This window comes from Hemiscyllium ocellatum, chromosome 6 (genome assembly GCF_020745735.1).
Source record: "Hemiscyllium ocellatum isolate sHemOce1 chromosome 6, sHemOce1.pat.X.cur, whole genome shotgun sequence".
NCBI lineage: Eukaryota > Metazoa > Chordata > Chondrichthyes > Orectolobiformes > Hemiscylliidae > Hemiscyllium > Hemiscyllium ocellatum.
In genome coordinates, this window is record NC_083406.1 from 67860076 (window position 1) to 67882245 (window position 22170).

The 22170-nt window shown below is 40.7% G+C and overlaps 1 protein-coding gene across 2 annotated transcripts in view; it reads right to left on the reverse strand.

Annotated features, from left to right (window-relative positions):
- Positions 1–2030: 2030 nt before the first annotated feature.
- chst10 (carbohydrate sulfotransferase 10) overlaps positions 2031–22170 on the reverse strand; it is a 59864-nt gene continuing 39724 nt past the window's right edge. For both annotated transcript variants that reach the window (XM_060826634.1, XM_060826635.1), the window contains 3 exons: positions 14787–15021; positions 4185–4290; positions 2031–3980 (listed from right to left, as the gene is read on the reverse strand). In XM_060826634.1, coding sequence (XP_060682617.1) covers positions 3443–3980; positions 4185–4290; positions 14787–15021 — 879 coding nt within the window. In that variant the 3' untranslated portion in view covers positions 2031–3442. The remainder of the gene's footprint in view (positions 3981–4184; positions 4291–14786; positions 15022–22170) is intronic.

Consider the following 22170-nt stretch of genomic DNA (forward strand, 5'->3'; position numbering starts at 1 on the left):
AACATTCTGAGTTTCATTGGAACTGTGTCGGACTTCTTTGAATGACGATGTAATTCTCTATGGCCAAGAATAAAAGCTAGTTAATTGCTCAAGGTCTCCTCTCCTGACTACTTTGTTTTAAATGATTTGGCATAAAATTTACTTTTTCCCCAATAACAGCTCTTCTCTCCATCACCCTGTCCACCAGCATGTCCAGGTCCCTGTCAGCAAATCAGGGTGTCAACTTGCCTCTGTTGGCATTCTGTACGGCAATTGTTCCAATATTGCAACTGTGAAGGGCAGTTCCTAGCTGGGAGCAATGGACCTGGTTCACAGCTGAGGTTTACATGTGAAGTAGTGGTAGGAATTGAGGAAGGTCCCAACAGTGGTCAATATTTCTGCTGCCGCCGAGCACAAGATATCATGTGAGTGACACCATATTGATGCAGTGCATAAACATGACGTAAAATTGAGTGAGAAAACTCAATAGGGCTCACAGAAAGAAACCCTGTCTCTGACTCGCTGAAATTGCCATTTAGCCAATTTTTGCATGTGTGTATTTAGGGACTTGATGCTTGTTGTGTTTACACTTCAGTTGTCGTGAAAAATAAATTTTAACCCTGTCTTTTGATTTAAACTCATAAAAAGCCTATTTTGTGACTGTTTATTAAGGTCCTAATACTCAAGGGGTTAAAACAATAAGTAAGTGAAAAATGAGGTCTGCAGATGCTGGAGATCACAGCTGCAAATGTGTTGCTGGTCAAAGCACAGCAGGCCAGGCAGCATCTCAGGAATAGAGAATTCGACGTTTCGAGCATGAGCCCTTCATCAGGAAAATGACATCTTGATTTGGTCAATCAAGCAATGAGAAAAGGGAAAATTTATCCTACATTTCTCCCCATCCGGAGCAGAAGAAAGAGTTCTCAGAGCATTGTTAGTGAGTTGATGGTTAAACCTTGGAGGGGTAGGGGACTTTTTTAAAATTCATTCACAGGACAGAATGACATTTATTGCCCATCTCTAACTGTTAAGAGGGCAGTTAAGAGTAGATCACATTGCTGTGGGTCTGGAGTCACATATAAGCCAGACCAGGTCAGGATGGCAATTTCTTTCCCTAAAGGACATTAGTGAACCAGATAATCAGTAATTTCCCAACAACTTGATTAGATACAAAAAAACCTGCAGATACTGAAATCCAAGGAAGTGAAGCAGGCGGCTGGAAGAACACAGCAAGCCAGGCAACATCAGAAGGTGGAGAAATCAATGTTTCAGGTGTAACCCGTCTTCAGGACTGGGGATGGGGGTGTCACAGGTAGAGGATTCAACCTGGTTGGTTGGTGGGAGGTACAAATCCCGAAATATAGGATAAATTTTCTCTTTTCTCATTGCTGGGTTGACCAAATCAACATGTCATTTTTGTGCATTGTTTTAACCCCCCTGTCCTGAAGGAGGGTTACAAACAAAACGCTGACTTCTCCACCTCCTGATTCTGCCTGGCTTACTGTGTTCTTCCACCCTCCTGCTTGTCTACTAACTTCCCTACAATGGCAATGGATTCACAGTCATCATTAGACTTCTAGTTCCAGGTGTTTATTCCACCAACTGCCATGGTAGAATTCAAACCCAGGCCCCAGAACACTACCTGAGTCATTGGATTAACAGTCAAGCAATAATACCACTAAGCTATCACCTCCCCAATGATTAGAAAACATTGCCTATCTGTAAAAAACATTTAAAGGGCAAATCGGATATATTAAAGAACAGAATATTTGCCAAAGAGATTTTGAATTAGTTGAAATGTGTGGAGAATGGAAGATTGGATGTTAACCAGATGGCCACTGAAATAGTCAAGTCTGAAGACAGCATAGGAATAGATCAGCATTTCGGCTGCATTCAGGTATAGACTGAGCTGAAAGTAGGCAGTGTTTGCCACTGAAATAATAGTTAAATAATACAACATCTTTCTATAGATACAAAAATTATACATTTTGGGAAGAAAAGGTTCTAACAACCAAGAGGTTAAAATATTTCCATATGTATTTTATGCACTACTTTAAATATATTTATGCTGATATGAATATTGCTTATTAAGACAAATTTTGTTGAAAGTTTTTGTCTTGCACTTGTCAGGACAATTTACAACAGTACCAATGCAAGGAGGGGGAACCCCAATATCACTGCATACAACATGAACACTTACCTGTACTGCAATTATTTTTACTCAATAAGTAACAGCCGCTTGCTGATATATTTCTCAACAGTTGATCTATCAGAGTCAACCTGCCTTGCTTAGAATCATTGAAATTGGTGCATTCTCCGTGGCTATTCCTCTACTAATCAGAGTCCACTTGATAATCAATCACCACTCTCCTTTTATGCAGTACAAATGTTTATTTAGCCCCTTGAATTGGTATTCTTGTGAGATATGCAGATAAGTGCACAACAAAAAACTTTTGACACAACGTTTTTTTTCAGCAACACCTGATGTCTGTACCACCAAATGACTATTTGCTTATAAAGGCATGGTCCATGCATTAGCTAACACATAAAATATCAGAATCATGATGCAAGGAAGCTCAGATACACATTCCTCAAAGTAGTTAGTGAAATAAAATCTGGGTTTTTTTTTGTCATATTACTTTTTAATGTTACATAATGCATTTATCAATAGGTTGACATAAAAGTTTATAAATAACAGTTGCTGGTAGCTTAATCTATTAGTTGGATGCTTGATGTATGCGTCTCAAGATTCACCATCTTTGCAAATTTTTACTATATTATTCAGCAATTTCTATCAGTCACTGCAGGTGCTGAGTTCTCCAACCCAGAAGGATCAAAGGGAAAATGCTGCTCAGTCAAGTCTTCTGTTTGCCAGGAGGGAACTGAAATTATATTCTCCAAAAGTACCAATTGTAACCTAGATAATTAATAAAACTGAAAAATAGGTATCCCTAAAAATGAATATTGTAGCTTTAAATGTGCACATTTTAATACCTATTGTATTAAGACTTGTCCAATGTTTGTACCTAAACTCAACTAAATCAAATAAGTCACAAGAAAATTACTTTGCCAGTATCTATGACTGTTGTGTGACAGCAACAATTCAATATGGGGTCAAAAGACATTTACAACATAATTTTCCAAATTTATACTGTTCAGTAACTGCCTTCTACTGTACTTGTTCTTGGAAATATTTCACGACATTTTGAAGGCCTGAAATGGCTCTTTTGATGTGTTCCATGCATTACACTACTGCTGATCTACTTCTAAAATCCCTAAAATATTGTTATTCTTGGGTCCATTTAATACTGCGTACATGCATGTATTAAAGGTTTCTTTCACTCCACGTGCCTTCACTGACCTCTGCTGGTGATAGCATTAAAATGTTCAGTGTTTAATGAAAAACTCCAAACAATAACGTAAACCTTCATTGCACCCCTATTAGGCAGAGTACTTGGCTAAGTTAGTTTAACAAAAACTCTGGTTCATCATAACCAAACAGTTTGAAATCTCCTTGGAAACGAGCATGAAGGCGTTTTATATCCCGTTTGCTGATTCCGGAAAAATACTGCTCAACCTTGGTTCTGTTGTATGCCGTAATACCTGGTGGAATTGGTGGATAAGATACCAAGCTACTCATTCCTGCTTTCTTTAAAATGTATGGAGCATCCTTTTCCAGAGTTTCATGATGTCCTATGATATTATACTTGATTTCACAAGGTGCACAAAGCTCTACATACGTAGCCCAGTGAATAATGGGTTCTCCTATTTTAATATCAAGCCACTTATGGTTCGGGTCACCTAAATAGCGAATAAAATCATCGAATTGTAATCCTTTAGTTTCAGTGCGATTTCTTCTATACTTCTGAATAATAGCTGGAGCAATGTTATATCTGTACCATGGTTCAAATCGAGGATTCTTTAGAAACTTGTCTTTGAATGCAGAAATAAGTCTTTCAAAGGGATCTCTAACAATGAAGAATTTGAAGTACGTCTTCAATCTGAAAGAAATCAAAAAAATGAAAGACATGAACATGATAATGTGATCTGGCACTCTTAAAAAATACTCTAAGAAAAAAGTAACATCAAAACTGTGTGATTCAGTAAGAATAATACTGCATTTATGCTCAATAAATTACATCATTTATTTGAGTTATCAGGATATACTTTGTGTGGAAACATAGTCAAATTAAATTTACTTCAACCTTTTTGTTATTTCTAGTTCACTGTATGATGACAAACGAGGTAGGCCATTCCTCTCATGATTATGGATCAAAGGTTCAGGAATGTCTTTAATAGATTTAAATTCTCCTGTAAAATAAAAAGATGTTAAGTGCATTACTTTCACATTCCAAAATCAAGTACTCCAAAGTACGTCAGACAGAAATACGGCATTAAGTCGAATAGGTCCACATTTGTGTTTATTCTTCATCAAAGCCTCCTCCACCCTTTTTTAAATCTAATGCCATCAATATACACACGTTCTCCCTCATGTTTATCTATCTACCCCTTAAATGCAACTTTAGTATTTACCTCAAGTGCTCTTACAGAAGTAAGTTGTAAAGTAAGGCAAGGACATGGAGAGATTCAGAAATGGATTTCTTGTATTGGTTTACAGCATGCCAATTGAAGTAAATAAAGACAGTAGCAATGCATAAATAGGATTTAGTAGAGAACAGAATTTGGTAATTTTAATATTGGATGAGCTGGTCATAATAAAAAGTGCTGGCTGGGCATTGTGAATGAATGATCTCCAAAGTAATTGGAGAAGATGTGAAAGTAGAGGTGGGTGATCTTACTTATTTAGCCATGGTCACATGGATTTGAGCCACTTGAAATTAAACTTTAGGTACCACCTTTTGTGTTCCAGTTATTTGAGCTATGCTTTAATTCTATTCATCCAGAAATTGACATGACCTAGAAAAGAGCCCTAGCCAATTCCTTTTGATGTGTACAGTGCAAGGATGTGAATAACACTCAGCACGAGACAGTGGTCACTACGAGAAACTGGATTGGTCAAACTTTGACAGGAGCTCCCAAAGTTAACTGAGTAGCACAGGTTGGATGTGAAGGTGTGGAATTGTTGAAAGATAAAAGAGAGTAATAATTGATAAAAAGAGGTTTCAGAATGGCCAGCTGTACTTAAAGGTTGATAAACCCCCAGGATTGGAGAGGATACTGTAGAAAGTAAGAAAAGAAATTTTAAAGCACTGGTCATAATTTTCTAATTCTCTTCAGGTAATGTAAGGTAGAACTGTAAATTCTGCTAAAGGAATCTCTGTTCAAAGAAAAATGCAAGGATAGAACAGCAACCACTTGTCAATGAATTTAAGCTCTGACTGCGAAAGCTTTAAATAATAATATTGGACAAAATTAACATTTACTTGGATTAGCATGGATTAATTGCGGAAAGACAACATGACTATGGGTAAATAGTATTTCACTAACTTGATTGAGATTTTTAATGAGGTTATAGTTATAGTAATTATAACTTGATGAGAGTAATGCAGTTGATGGTATGTACATGAATTTTCAAAAGGTGTTTCATACAGTGCCACATAATCGGCTTGCAAACAAATGTGAAGTCCATGCAATTAAATTGACAGCATGGATGCAAACATGGATGATTGACAGGAAACCTAGAGTAATGGTGAATGATTGCTGCTCGGATTGGAGGAAGCTATCTTGTGGAGTTCCCCAGGGGCCTAAACCAGGACCATTGGTATTCTTGATATCGATAAGGACATAGATTGAATGTGAAGGGCACAATTTCATCATTTGCAGATTACACAAAACTTTGAAATCATGTGGTCTGAGAGATTAATACTGACAGATTTTAAGAGGACATAGCTAAACTGGTAGAATCAGTAGGCATGTTGCAAATTAAAACTAATGCAAGTGAAGTGTGAAGTTCTTCAAAATAAAATTTTGGAAATGGTTTCAAATACTGTAAAAAGTTATCCTGCACTTTACATTATCCATCATAATTAACTAAAAACAGTTAAATGACACACTCAGCATCACAACACTTTTACTATAATCAAAAACAAATTGCTGGAAAATCTCAACAGGTCTGACAGCATCTGTGGAGAAAAATCAGAGTTGGTGTTTTGAGTCCAATGGCCCTTCACAACAGAACAACACTTCTACCATCCAAATGGATCTCTTGAACATTTAGGAGTTTAGGGGCACTCTTAAGAGAAATATCAGGAAGGCAACAAGAGACCTTGGCAAATAAGGTTAAGGATAATCCAAAGACATTCTAAAAGTACATTAACAGCAAGACAGCAACTAGAGAGAGAGTAGTGCCTCTTAAAGATCAAAGTGGTCATCTTTGTGTTGAACCTCAAGAGATGGAGAGATATTAAATGATTATTTCCTGTCAGATTTTACTTTGGTGAAAGAAATGGAGGCTTGACAACTCAGAGAAATAAATATTGATGTTTTGAAAGCAGTTCACATGACAGATGAGGAAATGCTGGAGGTCTTAGAAAATATAAAAGGTGGATAAAACTCTGGGACCTGATCTAGTGTATTCCAGGACTTTATGGGAAGTTAGGGAGGAAATAACAGGACCCCTTGCAGAAATATTTCTATCATCAATAAATGTGGGTGAGGTGTCGAATGACTGGAGAGTGGTTAATATTGTGCCTTTGTTTAAGAAGAGATGTAAGGACAAGCCACTTTGGTGGTCCGTATTGGAAGTGATTCTGAAAGATAGGATTTATATGCATTTGGAGAGGCAATGAATGATTATGGAGAGACAGCATGGCTTTGTGTGAGGGAAAACATGTTTCACAAACTTAATTAAGTATTTTGAGGAAGTAACCAAGAAGATTGATGAGAGCAGAGCGGTAGACATTGTTTACTTGGGCATTAATAAAGCCTTTGACAAGGATCGGCATGGTAGACTAATTAGTAAAATTATACCACATGGGATTCAGGATGATCCTGTCAACTGGATATCAAACTGGCTTAATGGCAGCAGATAGAGGGTTGTTTTTCCGACTAGAAGCTTGCGACCAGCAGTGTTCCACAGAGATCAGGGCTGGGTCCATATTTGTTTCTCATTTACATAAATTATTCAGATGAGAATATAGAAAGTACGGATAGTAAATTTGCAGATGACACTAAGATTGGTGGTATAATGGACAGTGAAGGAGGTTACTTAAGATTCCAAACAGATCTTGATCAATTGGGTCAATGGGCTGAAGATGGAGTTTAATTTGGATGAACATAAGCTTTTGCATTTTGGTAAAACAAACAAAGGCAAGACTTATATAATTAAAAGTAAGGTTTTAGTGCTATGGAACAACGAGACCTAGAGCTTCAGGTACAGAATTCTTTTAGAATACTGAATAATACAGCACAGAATAAGCCCTTTGACCCTCGATGTTGCGCCAACCTGTGAACTATTTTCAGCTCGTCTCCCTACACTATCCTATCATCATCCATGTGCTTATCCAAGTTTACATCACATATAGATAGGGTGGTTATGAAGGTGTTTAACATTCCTGCCTTGTTAGCCTTTGAGTAAAGTTGGGACATTGATTGTACATTACATTGGTGAGGCCTATTCTGGAGTACTATGTCCTGTTCTGGTATCCAGTGTAGCAAGGATATTGTTAAATTGGAGAGGGTTCAGAAAAGATTCACCAGGATGTTGCTGGGAAGGAAGAGTTTGAGTTATAAGGAAAGGCTACATAGGCTGCGGCTTTTTTCACTGGGGCGCAGTAGGTTGAGAGGTCACCTTATACAGGTTTATAAAAGAATGAGGGGTATAGGCAAGGTGAATGGCTTTTCTCTAGGGCCGGGGATTTCAAGACTAAGGGTCATATTTTTAAGGTGAGAGGAGAAATATTTTAAAAAGACATGAGGAGCATTTTTTTTTACACAGAGGGTAGTTCATGTGTGGAATGAACTTCCAGAGGAAGTGGTAAATGCGGGTATGGTTGTAATGTTTAAAAGATGTTTAAATAAGCACACAAATAAGAAATGGTTGGAAGGATAGGGGCCAAATGCAGGACGGTGGGACTAGTTTAGTTTGGGACTATAGTTAGCATGGTCTGGTTGGATCAAAGGTCTGTTTCAGTGTTGTATGACTCCATTAACATAATGGTTGTTAGAACAAAGAGACACAAAAAAGCCTCAAAGATACCTGGGGAGATATGGCACAAATTGTTCAAGGTGGCAGACTAGATTGAGAAAGTTAATAAAGTATAACAAATCCTGGGCTTTATAATTGGATGTACAGAATACAAAAGCAAGGAAGTTTTGACAAAACAGTTTTGTCTCAACAGGAATATTGTGCACAAGTCTGGTCAAAATGCTTTCGGGGATAAAGAAGGCTTATACAAGGTTCAAAGCAGATAAATGAGTTTCACGTTCTAGGAGTGAGGGACATCCATAGCTTGGATACATTGGGGATTGCTCTCCTTACAGAAGAGAAAGTTGAGCAGAGATTTCATGGGGCCGATCAAAGTAACGAGGAGTGTACGTAGAGCACGTGGAGAAAAGCAATTCCCATCAGTGCAAGGGTAAAGAAACAGAAGACACTCAGGTGAATATTTAAATGGATCAACAGCAATATGACGAAAAAGAGTTTTAAGCAATGAATAATCCGGAATTGATAAACACGAAGAAAAAAACATTTGTGGGACTATGAAGAGAGGGATGGCAAATGGGACTAGCTAAATTGCTCTTACAGAAGAACTGGCATAGATACAATGAGCCAAAAGGTCTTCTTCAATGCAAAAACCATTCTAAGTTCCTATTAGATAAGTTCTGAGTCAATAATAAATGGCTTCAGGATTTTCATGATATCTATTGATGGAATTAAATGGGCTGAATAAGAAAACGTTTTGAGATGAAATGGCCATTGTAGTGATGTGTCTTTCTATGCATTATACAACTGCAATATTTACTGATAAATACATTGTGGATATTTTTACAAAACTGACTGTTGATGGAAGGCAAAAGTATTTTGTTGCTGTGTGCGTCACTTAGCTGTTTTACCCCGAGTTTTGAAGTGGTCTAATGTGTGCTGTCAAGTGCAAGAATAACATATTTGCTAGGTATACACTTCACAATATTTGAAAACATTTTCCGCATTAAATTTCCAAACTTTTTGAAGAATTCGGCAAGCTGAAGTTTTAAAAAGTTGCAGTGATAAAACTAGAGTGACAAAAATATTTCAAAACATTGTGGCTTCAAGCATGCTAAATTTTCAGATTATTTTGTTTAAAGTCAAACTTCAGGGATTTTTTTACAAATATATCTAATCAAATATAACATTTTGAGGGGAATAATATAAAATCATAAAGTGTTGAATTAGTGTCAACAATTTTTCTTTCATCTTATGAAATGCATATTCTACATATGAAACAGGAAAACCCTTTTAGCAAAAGTCTCAACTCCAACTGGATAATTTGTGAACAGCTATGAGCAGTTTCAGAGTCATCAATTGTGGAAATGTGCATCAAAAATTTATGTAAAACTTGCTGTCAAAGCATTACATTTCCCAGAAATGCAAATAACTAATGCATGTTCACTTGCATTCAAACTAGGAAAAAATATATAGTTTTATAATGAGGATTAATAGAAGTAATAAACATTTGAGATCCTCCCTCGAAGCTTTAACTGTACTCAAAATCAACATACATCAGCAGCTCTCTGGTACTTCATTCAAGTGATCGTTTTCTTGTGTGAGCAAGCAAAATACGAAGCACTTCTAGCCTTATTATGTTCATATTTTTGATCCATTATTAGTATTGACATGGGCATAATGTCGGCAAAAGTGAGGACTGCAGATACTGGAGATCAGAGTGGTGCTGGAAAAGCACAGCAGGTCAGGCAGCATCCAAGGAGCAGGAAAAAATTGACATTTCGGGCAAAAGCCCTTCATCAGGATTCCAAAACGTTGATTTTCCTGCTCCTTGGTTGCTGCCCGACCCATGGGCATAATGTCAGCTACTGCTAACTGCAACATGTATGGAAATCAAATTAGTTCAGCTATTTGTACCTTGGTCTGAAGCAGAAACATTAGTAGTTCCTTGCACTGTTGCCATTGTATATAGATAGGAGCCTGTCTGCCAAGTAATTTAAAACATTTGCCACACATCAGTGATCATGTCCTTCTCACTTAACTCCAAATCCCCCAGCTGATACGTGCTGTGCACTGTGATTGCTGATACGTGCCGTGCACTGTGATTGTTGTGTTTACCCGAGCCAAAACTAAAAGTCAATCAATCACTGCACTAGTTCCAGAACATAGGGTGGCAATGCATTAAAATAAAAACGGAAATCTGGAAACAATCAGAATGTCTGTCATCATCTTTGAAAAGTGAAAAATGAAAAAAAGAGAAACACTTCAGGTTTTATGATCCTTTGTTAGACACTGAAGGTTTTACATGAATACCAAATATGAAGGAAATAGAGCAAGTATAAGTAGGTGAAGGAAAATGACCACACACACAGGAGAAGAATGATTTGTAAGGTGATGAGATGGAATACATGAGATGATAAAATGACAGAAGCTTAATTGGATTTTCCTCCTCATGGACTATTACTTTGCCATTGTATGAGTTCTGTAAAGGAACTGATTCCCTATAGGCAGAGTTACTCAATACCATTGTGCCAAATAAAAAGAAGCTTTTAAATTAATAAAAACACAGCTGATTCAATGTTTTACTTAATGGAAAACAGAGTAATGGAGAGTATAAAAAGACTGAATCACTCCTTTAAATATCCCAGAATACAGGAAATTCAAAGATAGAAATAATAAATAATATGACATGACTCAAATTTAGTTACTAAAAAATTTCATGCCAGTCACTACAACCAAAGTTGGGAAAGTGCATTCTGAGACATAAAATATATCTGCACTTGCAAAGAAAAGGATTAATCAGAGATAGTCAACAAGGATCTGTTAAGATGTCATGTTAGGCAAACTTGACCTTTTTTGAAGGTAACCAAATGTGTCGATGAAGGTAATGCATTCGATATGGTTTAAATGGATTTTAGGAAGGCTTTTGATAAGATTCGTTATGTCAGATGGGTCAAGAAAATAAGAACCTATGATACCCAAGGTAAAACGGCACAATGGATTCACAATTGGCTGACAATCAGGAAACAGAGATATTGGTTGGGGATGTTTGTTTCCAGTGTGGTTCTGCTAGGTTTGGTGGCTTGGCCCTTTCTGTTTGTAGTGTAATTAATGATTTGGGCTTAATTTAAGAGTCATTGTCATAGAGATGTACAGCATGGAAACAGACCCTTCGGTCCAACCCGGCCAGGCCGACGAGATATCCCAACTCAATCTAGTCCCACCTGCCAGCACCCGGCTCGTATCCCTCCAAACCCTTCCTATTCATATACCCATCCAAATGGCTCTTAAAAGTTGCAATTGTACCAGCCTCCACCACATCCTCTGGCAGCTCATTCCATACACGTACCACCCTCTGCGTGAAAAAGTTCCCCCTTAGGACTCTTTTATATCTTTCCCCCGCACCCTATGACCTCTAGTTCTGGACTCCCTGACCCCAGGGAAAAGAATTTGTCTATTTATCCTATCCATGCCCCTCATAATTTTGTAAACCTTTATAAGGTCACCCCTCAGCCTCCGACGCTCCAGGGAAAACAGCCCCAGCCTGTTCAGCCTCTCCCTGCAGCTCAGATCCTCCAACCCTGGCAACATCCTTGTAAATCTTTTATGAATGCTTTCAAGTTTCACAACATCTTTCCGATAGGAAGGAGACCAGAATTGCACGCAATATTCCAACAGTGGCTAACCAATGTCCTGTACAGCCGCAACATGACCTCCCAACTCCTGTACTCAATACTCTGAACAGAGGGGATGATCAGGAAGAATATGGACAACATGAAAATCAGTACGGCAGCAAATAGTTAGGAAGATAACTGTAACTTGTAGAGGCATATCAATGGATTGGTCAGATGAGTAAAACAGTGAAAAATGGAAATCAAGCTGAAAAAGTGTGAGGGAATGCACCTGGAGAGGGTTCACGGGCAAAGGGTTACACAATGAATGGTAGGACACGAGAAAGTGTTGAAGATCAGAAGGACTTTGCTGTAATATTTACAGATCCCCAAAGGTAGCACAGCAGATAGTTAAGGTAGTTAAGAAGGCATATGGGATACTTGGCTTGATTAGGCAAGGCATGGAATACAAGAGCAGAGAAGTTATGCTGGATGTTTATAAAACAATGGTTAGGTTACAACTGGAGTACTGCGTGAATTTCGAGTCACCAAACTATAGGAAGAATGTGATTACACAAGAACGCTGCCTGGCCTGGAGGATCTGAGCTATGAAGAAAAATAGGTTAGGCTGGGCTTGTTTTCCTTGGAGCAGTGAAAATTGAGAAGGGAACTAGTAATGATATGAGGGACATAGATAAAGTGAAAGGAACATGTTCCACAGTAAAGGAGATACAGATTTAAGGTAAGAGGTAGAAAGCTAAGGGGAGAGTGGAGGAGACATATTTTCACTCAGAGGGTAATGGGTGCATGAAAAGGTGATTGAGTCAGAAACATTGTAACATTTAAACAGATTTAAATATATATTTTATGATTCCAAAGCCTTCAGGATACTGACAAAGAGCTGGAAAAAGGGATTGGTGCAGTCAGATTTTTGTTGGCCAGTATGGACATGACTAGGAGAAAGTGAGGATCGCAGATGCTGGAAATCAGAGTCAAAAAGTGTGGCACTGGACAAGCACAGAAGGTCAGGCAGCATCCAAGCAGCAGGAGAGTCGTCATTTTGGGCATAAGCCCTTCATCAGGAACGTGGAGGTGGGGAAGGGAACTGTGAGATAAATAGGAGGGTGGGGTGGGGGGTAAGGTAGCTGGGATGGCGATAGGTGGGGGATGATAGTGATAAGTCAGAGGGAAGGACGAAGCGGATAGGTGGGAATGAAGATGGACAGGTAGGACAGATCAAGAGGGTAGTGCCAAGTTGGAGGTTTGGATCTGGGATGAGGTGGGAGGAGGGGAGATAAGGAAACTGGTGAAGTTGAGGTTGACGCCATGTGGTTGACTGGGCCTAAGGCGGAAGATAAGGCATTCTTCTTCTAGTCGTTGGGTATCTTGGATTTGGCGGTGGAAGAGTTCCAGGACTTGCATGTCCTTGGTGGAGTTGAAGTGGTTGGCTACAGGGCAGTGGGGTCGTTTAGTGCATGTGTCCCAGAGATGTTCTCTGAAACGTTCCACAAGTTGGTGTCCTGCCTCCCCAATGTAGAGGAGACCAAACCGTGAGCAATGGACACAGTAGATGAGGTGCTTGGATGTGCAGGAAAATCTCAGCCAGATGTGAAAAGATTCCTTGTGGCCTTTGGCGAAGGTGAGAGGGAAGGTGTGGGTGCAGGTTTTACACTGCTTACGGCGGCAAGGGAAAGTGCCAGGAGTGGAGAGTTGGTTGGTGAGGGGCATGGACCCAACAAGGGAGTCAAAGAGGGAATGGTCTCTGTGGAACGTACACAGTGGTGGGAAGAGAAATATCTCTCTGATTGGGGGGGGGGGGGGGGGGGGGGGGGGGAGGTTTGATTGTAGGAAATGGAGGATAATTCGCTGTATCTGGAGATGAGTGGGGTGGAAGGTGAGGACCGGGGTGGGAGAGGGGGGTTCTATCCTTGTTGTGGTTGGAGGGGTGGGGTTTAAGGGCGGAGGTGCAGGAAGTGGTGGAAACGTGCTGAAGGGGACTGTTGATCATGTGGGGGTGGGGTGGACTTTGCGGTCCTTGTAATAGCATGTCATCTGGAATGTCCTGGAATGGTGCTGATCCTCCTGGGAGTAGATACCACGGAGGCAGAGGAATTGGGTTGAAGGGAAGACATTTTTACAGGAGGGGGTTGTAGAAGGAGGTGTGGTCCAGGTAGCTGTGGGAGTTGGTGGGTTTGAAATAGATGTCCATGTTGAGCTGGTTGCTGAAGATGGAGATGGACAGATCAGGAAGTGGAGGGAGGTGTCTGGTGTCCGAAATGGTCCAGGTGAACTTAAGGTCAGGGTAGAAAGGTGTTTGTGAAGTTCATGAACTATCGAACCTCTTCATGGGAGCATAAGGTGGCGTTGATACAGTCATCACCTGGACCAAGGAGGACAGGACAGCGTCAAGATATGAGGAGATATTTTCGGGGGGGGGGGGGGCAGGAGTAGGCGGAGACAATATGTCGACCGGGGCAATCAGGTTTGTGGACTTTGGGCAAGAGGTAGAACCGGGCAGTGCGGGGTTCCGGGACTAGGAGGTTGGAGGCTGTGGATGGGAGATCCCCTGAAGTGATGAGGTTGTAGATGGTCTGGGAGATAGTAGTTTGGTGATGGTCGTGGTTGAGGGGGAAGTCGGGGGAGGTGTCCATGAGTTGGCACCTGGCTTCAGTGGTCTAGATTTTGGTGTGCCCATTATACCATGGAGATGGACATGACTTCCAGGCAGTTCAACCCAGATTCTACTTTGTTGCTTTAATGTTTCTGGCATACATGCAGGCCACCATATGCAATGTACCTATGGTTCAAAAGTATTGAAGTTGGAGCTGCATCCCAAAATGTTACTTGTAGAATAAGGTCACTACTAAAAATTTACAGGCCAATAGAAGAAAAAATAAAAGGAATCAATCTTAAAGTTTTTTTTAATCTGACTGACTTGGTCTTTTGGCATTAAGGGCCTTAAAACCTGTAAGAAAAACCTGCACTGGGAAGTTACAAACTAAGTTATATATTTACTCCAGAACATTCATTTACCAATAACCTTGCTGGTAGCAAAATATCACACTAGACACAATGCAAGTTTTTAGAATTACCATTTAGAACAATAAGAACTTTCTTCCACTGTGTATTGCCAACTTTTGGGGTTTGACAGAACAGAATTTTGTGCTTGTCACATACAAATATACGGTCCAAGACAAACTTTGTGATAGGACAATATGTCAGATTCCGTAAAGATGCATTTCTGCAGATGTTCTTCAGAAGATTGAGGCGTTCAGCATGTACTGCATCCCAGTGAGGATCCAATTCATTCGGTGTACTTTGAGCAGGCTGGAAAGTAAAATAAAAAATTTTCTGTTAAGAACTCTGTAAAGATCTTCATGTTGGGTCTTAAAATTATGTCTTTGAATGTGCTCACCATCAACAACCCAGTGTCAAGCTCATAAGTGTAGCTACAATGAGGTGAGAAGGCACAGAGAACACAGTAGGTGCTTCCCAGAGCACTAGGAGAAAATCAAAGAAAAGCAACCCTAAATGACTATTGTATATACCCTAAAGGTTGAAAAAAATTTGAGGGGATTGGTAGGGAAAGAGTGTATGTAACAATGGCTGGACAGAAGGTAAGTGTATTGAATTGGGGAGGAGGAGAGACTTAAGTGGGAAAGGAGTGTGGGAAATGATAAGAGGAATAAGACACGATGATAGGGGTGAATGGGTATCGAGAGAAATTAAGACAAAGAAACTATTTATCTAGATTTCTGCTACAGATCTTTATTTTTGAACCTGAGTAAGGTTACAACTTCCTGCCCTTAGACCCTAACATTTTCCTCAAATTATTCCTCTAGTGGCCCATCACTCGAAAAGCAGTGACCATATTCTACAAATAACATCCTATGATGCTGCTCCAACCTTCAACCAGGGTCAAATATTCTTTGTTCTGAATTTGTGCTGAACAGCATCTTCCTTCTGACTTGGGAAATGAAGTAGTATGTGTGCCAAGGCTGAGTGGGAGGGAGAAAGGGAGGAAACACAATGGATTGCAGAAGAGATGGCAGTAGATTACAGAAGAGGAGAAAGGGGAGGGAGATGATTAGAAGAGGAGGAAGTGAAAAAAATGAGAATATAAAGCAGAAAGTAGAGGAAGAAATGGACTGAGGAAGGAGCCATACAACCATAAGACATAGGAGTGGAAGTAAGGCCATTCGGCCCATCGAGTCCACTTCGCCATTCAATCATGGCTGATGGGCATTTCAACTCCACTTACCAGCATTATCCCTGTAGCCCTTAATTCCTTGTGACATCACGAATTTATCAATCTCTGCCTTGAAGACATTTAGCGTCCTAGCCTCCACTGCACTCTGCGGTAATGAATTCCACAGGTCCACCACTCTCTGGCTGAAAAAATGTCTCTGCATTTCTGTTCTGAATTGACCCCCACTAATTCTAAGGCTGTGTCCACGGGTCCTAGTCTCCTCGCCTGACGGAAATAATTTCCAAGCGTCCACCCTTTCCAAGCCATGTATTATCTTGTAAGTTTCTATTAAATCTCCCCTTAATCTTCTAAACTCCAATGAATACAATCCCAGGATCCTCAGCTGTTCCTCGTATGTTAGACCTACTATTCCAGGGATTATCCGTGTGAATCTCCGCTGGATACGCTCCAGTGCCAGTATGTCCTTCCTGAGGTGTGGGGACCAAAACTGGACACAGTACTCCAAATGGGGCCTAACCAGAGCTTTATAAAGTCTCAGTAGCACTACAGTGCTTTTATCTTCCAACCCTCTTGAGATAAATGACAACATTGCATTCGCTTTCTTAATCACGGACTCAACCTGCATGTTTACCTTTAGAGAATCCTCAACTAGCACTCCCAGATCCCTTTGTACTTTGGCTTTACGAATTTTCTCACCGTTTAGAAAATAGTCTATACTTTTATTCTTTTTTCCAAAGTGCAAGACCTCGCATTTGCTCACGTTGAATTCCATCAGCCATTTCCTGGACCACTCTCCCAAACTGTCTAGATCCTTCTGCAGCCTCCCCACTTCCTCAGTACTACCTGCCTGTCCACCTTCGTATCAGCGGCAAACTTCGCCAGAATGCCCCCAGTCCCTTCATCCAGACCATTAATATACAACGTGAATAGCTGCGGCCCCAACACTGAACCTTTTATCCCAACTCTCTGCCTTCTGTCAGACAGCCAATCCTCAATCCATACCAGTAGCTCACCTCGAACACCATGGGCCCTCACCTTGCTCAGCAGCCTCCCGTGAGGCACCTTATCAAAGGTCTTTTGGAAGTCTAGATAGACCACATCCACTGGGTTTCCCTGGTCTAACCTGCTTGTCACCTCTTCAAAGAATTCCAACAGGTTTGTCAGACACAACCTCCCCTTACTAAATCCATGCTGACTTGTTCTGATTAGACTCTGCTCTTCCAAGAATTTAGAAACCTCATCCTTAATGATGGATTCTAGAGACCCCTCTGCTCCTACATAACTGTTAGAACTTTGTCCCTTATTTTATGTTGTCTGTCCATCTGTATTCATAGCAAAATGCATCAGCTCATACTTCTTTGCATTGGACATTCATATGCCATCTATCTACCAAATTCACCAACATGTCCTTTTTAAGTCTTACAGCATTCTCCTCAGAGTTTACAAGGCTTTCAAGTTTTATATAATCTGCAAATTTTGAAATTGCCTTTGAAAAGATCTAAATCATTAATATAAATCAGGAAAAGCAAGGGTCCCACTACTGACCCCTGGGGAATGCCACCAAAATCTTTCCCTGCTTGAGAAATATCCCATTATGCTTGACCATTATACTTTGTTTATCATTCAGCCAAAAAGTCTTGTGAGCAGTGTGCAGTTTCTTTAGCTGCCATGCCTGCTTTCCACAAATCTCTCCCTGTCATACAGAAAATACCTCAATTGGATAAAAGATCTTCTAATTCACCATGCCAGCACCAGGTATCTATAAACACAAGATAGAGTAGCAGAACTCAGCCATTCGGCCCATCGAGTCTGCTCCACCATTGAATTATGGTTGATGTTTTGCAATCCCGTTCTTCTGCGTTCTTCCCATAACCCTTGATCTCCTTACTAATCAAGAACTTATCTATCTCTATCTTAAGGACATTCAATGACTTAGCATCCACAGCCTTCTGCAGCAATGAGTTCCACAGATTAACCATCTTCCTGTGTAAGGTTGTAACCTTACTCAGGTTCCCTCGGTTCAAAAAAGTCATCCCTTAACTTTGAGGCTGTACCCTCAGGTCATAGCCTCTCCTCCTAATGGAAACATTTTCATGTCCATTCTATCTATGCCTCTCAGTATTCTGTATGCTTCAATGAGAACCCCCTCATCATTAAATTCCATCAAGCACAGAACCAGAGTCCTCAATGCTCCTCACATAAGAAGCCCTTCATTCCCAGGACTATGTTTAAACCTCCTCTGGACCCCTCCAAAGCCAGATTAGATTCCCTACAGTGTGGAAACAGGCCATCAAGTCCACACCGACACTCCGGAGAGAAACCCACCCAGACCCATTTCCCTCTAATTAAAGCACCGAATACTATGGGCAATTTAGCATGGCCAATTCACCTGACCTGCACATCTTTGGACTGTAGGAGGAAACTGGAGCACCCGGAGGAAACCCATGCAGACACGGGAAGAATGTGCAAACTCCACCCAGTCGCCTGAGGTGGGAATTGAACCCGGGTCTCTGGCGCTGTGAGGCAACAGTGCTAACCACTGAGCTAGTGTGCCACTCAGCACGTCCTTACTTAGATATGGTGTCCAAAACTACTCACAATACTCCAAATGTAGTTTGACCTAAACCATATAAAGCATCAACATTACATCCCTACTCTTGTATTCTAGCCTTCTTGAAATGAATGCCAACATTTCCATATCAAGAAATTACCAAGAAACCATTTCCAATAAGAAAATTAATAAAAAGAAAACAAATTGACAAAAGGTTTTGCAATGTCTCTCCTAGCCATTGTTCAAATATTTATGAAAAGCAACAATGTACATGCATTACAGTAATCCATAATTTCTGTGAACATTGACTACTGGTTAGGTACAGAGCATATATTAGGTATGCTACTGGATGGGACATTCTGTATAGGCTGAGCAATCTGACAGTATTTGGTGAATGTGTGACTAAAGTAACATCATTGGTTGAGAAGCGTTAAACTTCATGGGACACTGGCACCAATTCTGGGACAGGAAGGAACTATACCACTGAGATAAGCTACAACTGAACTGAGCTAGGATCAGGACCTTATCACAAAGGATAAATATATTAGATAGCAAAGGTACCATGAATAAGAGTTCAAAAACAAACCAAAGGGATAAAAGTACAGTAATAGTCAGAAATTGTGCTTTAAAAAAGATGGAAAAGAATCAAATCAGAAGGAAAGATGTGAGTGATACATATTACAGAAGGGGAGATTACGGTGTACAGTCTGAAACAGCATTCATGATGGTGTGATGATGATTTATTGCCATTTGTACTTCAAAATGATAAGCACAGTAAAATACAGTGAAAAGCTTCAATCGTCACCACAGTCAGGCGCCAATTTGAAGGAATAAAATGAAATAGCTAAAAGAGAGTCCATCTTCGCTCCGCTGTTTCTGCCATGAGCCCCGAGCCAGCCGATGAACATCACCTGCACTGCACCCCTCCACCGAGAGCTGCCTCCCTTCAGACACCATCTCTTTATCACTGGGCCCACCTCTCTGACAGGCTGAAGATGCCGATTCCCTTGCTTGATTCACACTCGTCCCACAACCAGGAGACCTCAGTTCTGTTGCCAATGCCTCGCTGATAGGCCCAGAGGCTGGAACTCCTGGTTATCTCAACTAGGAGCTGCCATCACTGCCTCCCCGATCTGGTTCTCCCACAACCAGGAATCCATGTTTCAGCTGCCAGGTTTCTAGCCAAGAGTCCTGCTCCAGTTGCTCTCCTCCGTGATGTCACCTTTTCTGCTCCGTCAATGGAAGATGGAAAAAAAGCAAAATAACAAAGCCAAAAAGCACAAGGATAGAAGGGAGGAAACTGTCGGTCAGGAGCAGATGGGACCAGGAGCCTAAATGCTGCCTCTACCTTACTGGCATCCCAACTTGTAGAACAAAAAGACAGAAAATATGGAACAAACTGAATAAATTGTATGTGCAGGTACAACTTGGAGAATATGACATGGCAGGCACAATGTAACTGTTAAAACAGCTTAAGACTGTGGTTAAAGGAGGAGTAGGCCTGTTTAGAGACCATGAAGGAGACTTACTCATGAGGGCTGCATGGCTGAGGTGTTAAATCAATACTTTGCATTTGTCTTTACAAAACATGAGCATGTTGACCAGGCCGTGGGGACAGAGAAGGAAATTCTGTCACTATAAGGGTTATAGAGTCATAGAGATGTACAGCACAGAAACTGACCCTTTGGTCCACATCTTTCATGCCAACCAGATATCCTCTATTAATCTAGTCCCATTCGCCAGCATTTCACCCATATCCCTCTAAACCCTTCTAATTCACATACCAATCCAGGTGTTTTTCAAATATTGTAATTGTACCAGTCTCCACCGCTTCCTCTGACAGCTCATTTACTATATGCACCACCCTTTAATAAGGAAGAAATAGAGTCTTAGAGATGTACAGCATGGAAACAGACCCTTCGGTCCAACCCGTCCATGCTGACCGGATATCCCAACCCAATCACCTGCCAGCACCCAACCCATATCCCTCCAAACCTTTTCTATTCATATACCATCCAAATGCCTCTTAAATGTTGAATTGTACCAGCCTCCACCACATCCTCTGGCAGCTCATTCCATCCACGTACCACCCTCTGTGTGAAAAAGTTGCCCCTTAGGTCTCTTTTTTATCTTTCCCCTGTCAACCTAAACCTATGCCCTCTAGTTTTGGACTCCCTGACCCCAGGGAAAAGACTTTGCCTACTTACCCTATCTATGCCCCTCATAATTTTGTAAACGTCTATCCTTATAAATCTTTTATGAACCCTTTCAAGTTTCACAACATCTTTCCGAGAGGAAGGAGACCAGAATTGCACACAATATTCCAACAGTGGCCTAACCAATGTCCTGTACAACCACAACATAACCTCCCAACTTCTGTACTCAATGCTCTGATCAATAAAGGAAAGAATACCAAACGCCTTCTTCACTATCCTATCTACCTGAGACTCCACTTTCAAGGAGCTATGAACCTGCACTCCAAGGTCTCTTTGTTCAGCAACACTCCCGAGGACCTTACCATTAAGTGTATAAGTCTTGCTAAGATTTGCTTTCCCGAAATGCAACACCTCGCATTTATCTGAATTAAACTCCATCTGCCACTTCTCAGCCCATTGGCCCATCTGGTCCAGACCCTGTTGCAATTGGAGGTAACCCTCTTCGCTGTCCACTATATCTCCAATTTTGGTGTCATCTGCAAACTTACTAACTGTACCTCTTATGCTCGCATCCAAATCATTTATGTAAATGACAAAAAGTAGAGGACCCAGCACCGATCCTTGTGGCACTCCGCTGGTCACAGACCTCCAGAGGAAAAACAACCCCCCACCACTACACTGTGTCTTCTACCTTTGAGCCAGTTCTGGATCCAAATGGCTAGTTCTCCCTGTATTCCATGAAATCTAGCCTTGCTAATCAGTCTCCCATGGGTAACCTTGTCGAACGCCTTACTGAAGTCCATATAGATCACATCTACTGCTCTGCCCTCATCAATCCTCTTTGTTACATCTTCAAAACACTCAATCAAGTTTGTGAGACATGATTTGCCACGCACAAAGCCATGTTGACTATGCATAATCAGTCCTTGCCTTTCCAAATACATGTACATACTGTCCCTCAGCATTCTCTCCAACAACTTGCCCACCACCAACGTCAGGCTCACTGGTCTATAGTTCCCTGGTTTGTCCTTATCACCCTTCTTAAACTGTGGCATCACATTTACCAACCTCCAGTGTTCCAGCACCTCACCTGTGACTATCAATGATACAAATATTGGATAGATTGTTGGCACTTAAAATTGACAGGACATCAGGACTGGTTGAGATGCACCCTAGAATTTTGAAGGAAGTGAGGGTAGAAATTGCGGAGATACTGGATATAATTCCTTCAATGCTCCTTGGACTCAGGGGAAAGGTCAAAAGACTAAAAAATTGCAAACATTACAGCCTTGTTCAAAAAAATTTGTAAGGGCATTTCCAGTAATTACAGAGCAGTGTAACACAATACAACCCTTATAGTGACAGATAGTGTGTCACACAATAGGCCTGTGAAGCAAGTTATAAGTCACAGTAGAAAATAAGAGTAGCAACATGGCGCAGATGACACCATTTTCTTTTGTCATCAGCAAGTGTCTCCCTGAGAAACAATGTTTAGACCCTTCATATCATATCTGAAAGTAATGTTATGGGTGTCCCACCTAATCGATATGCCATCCCAT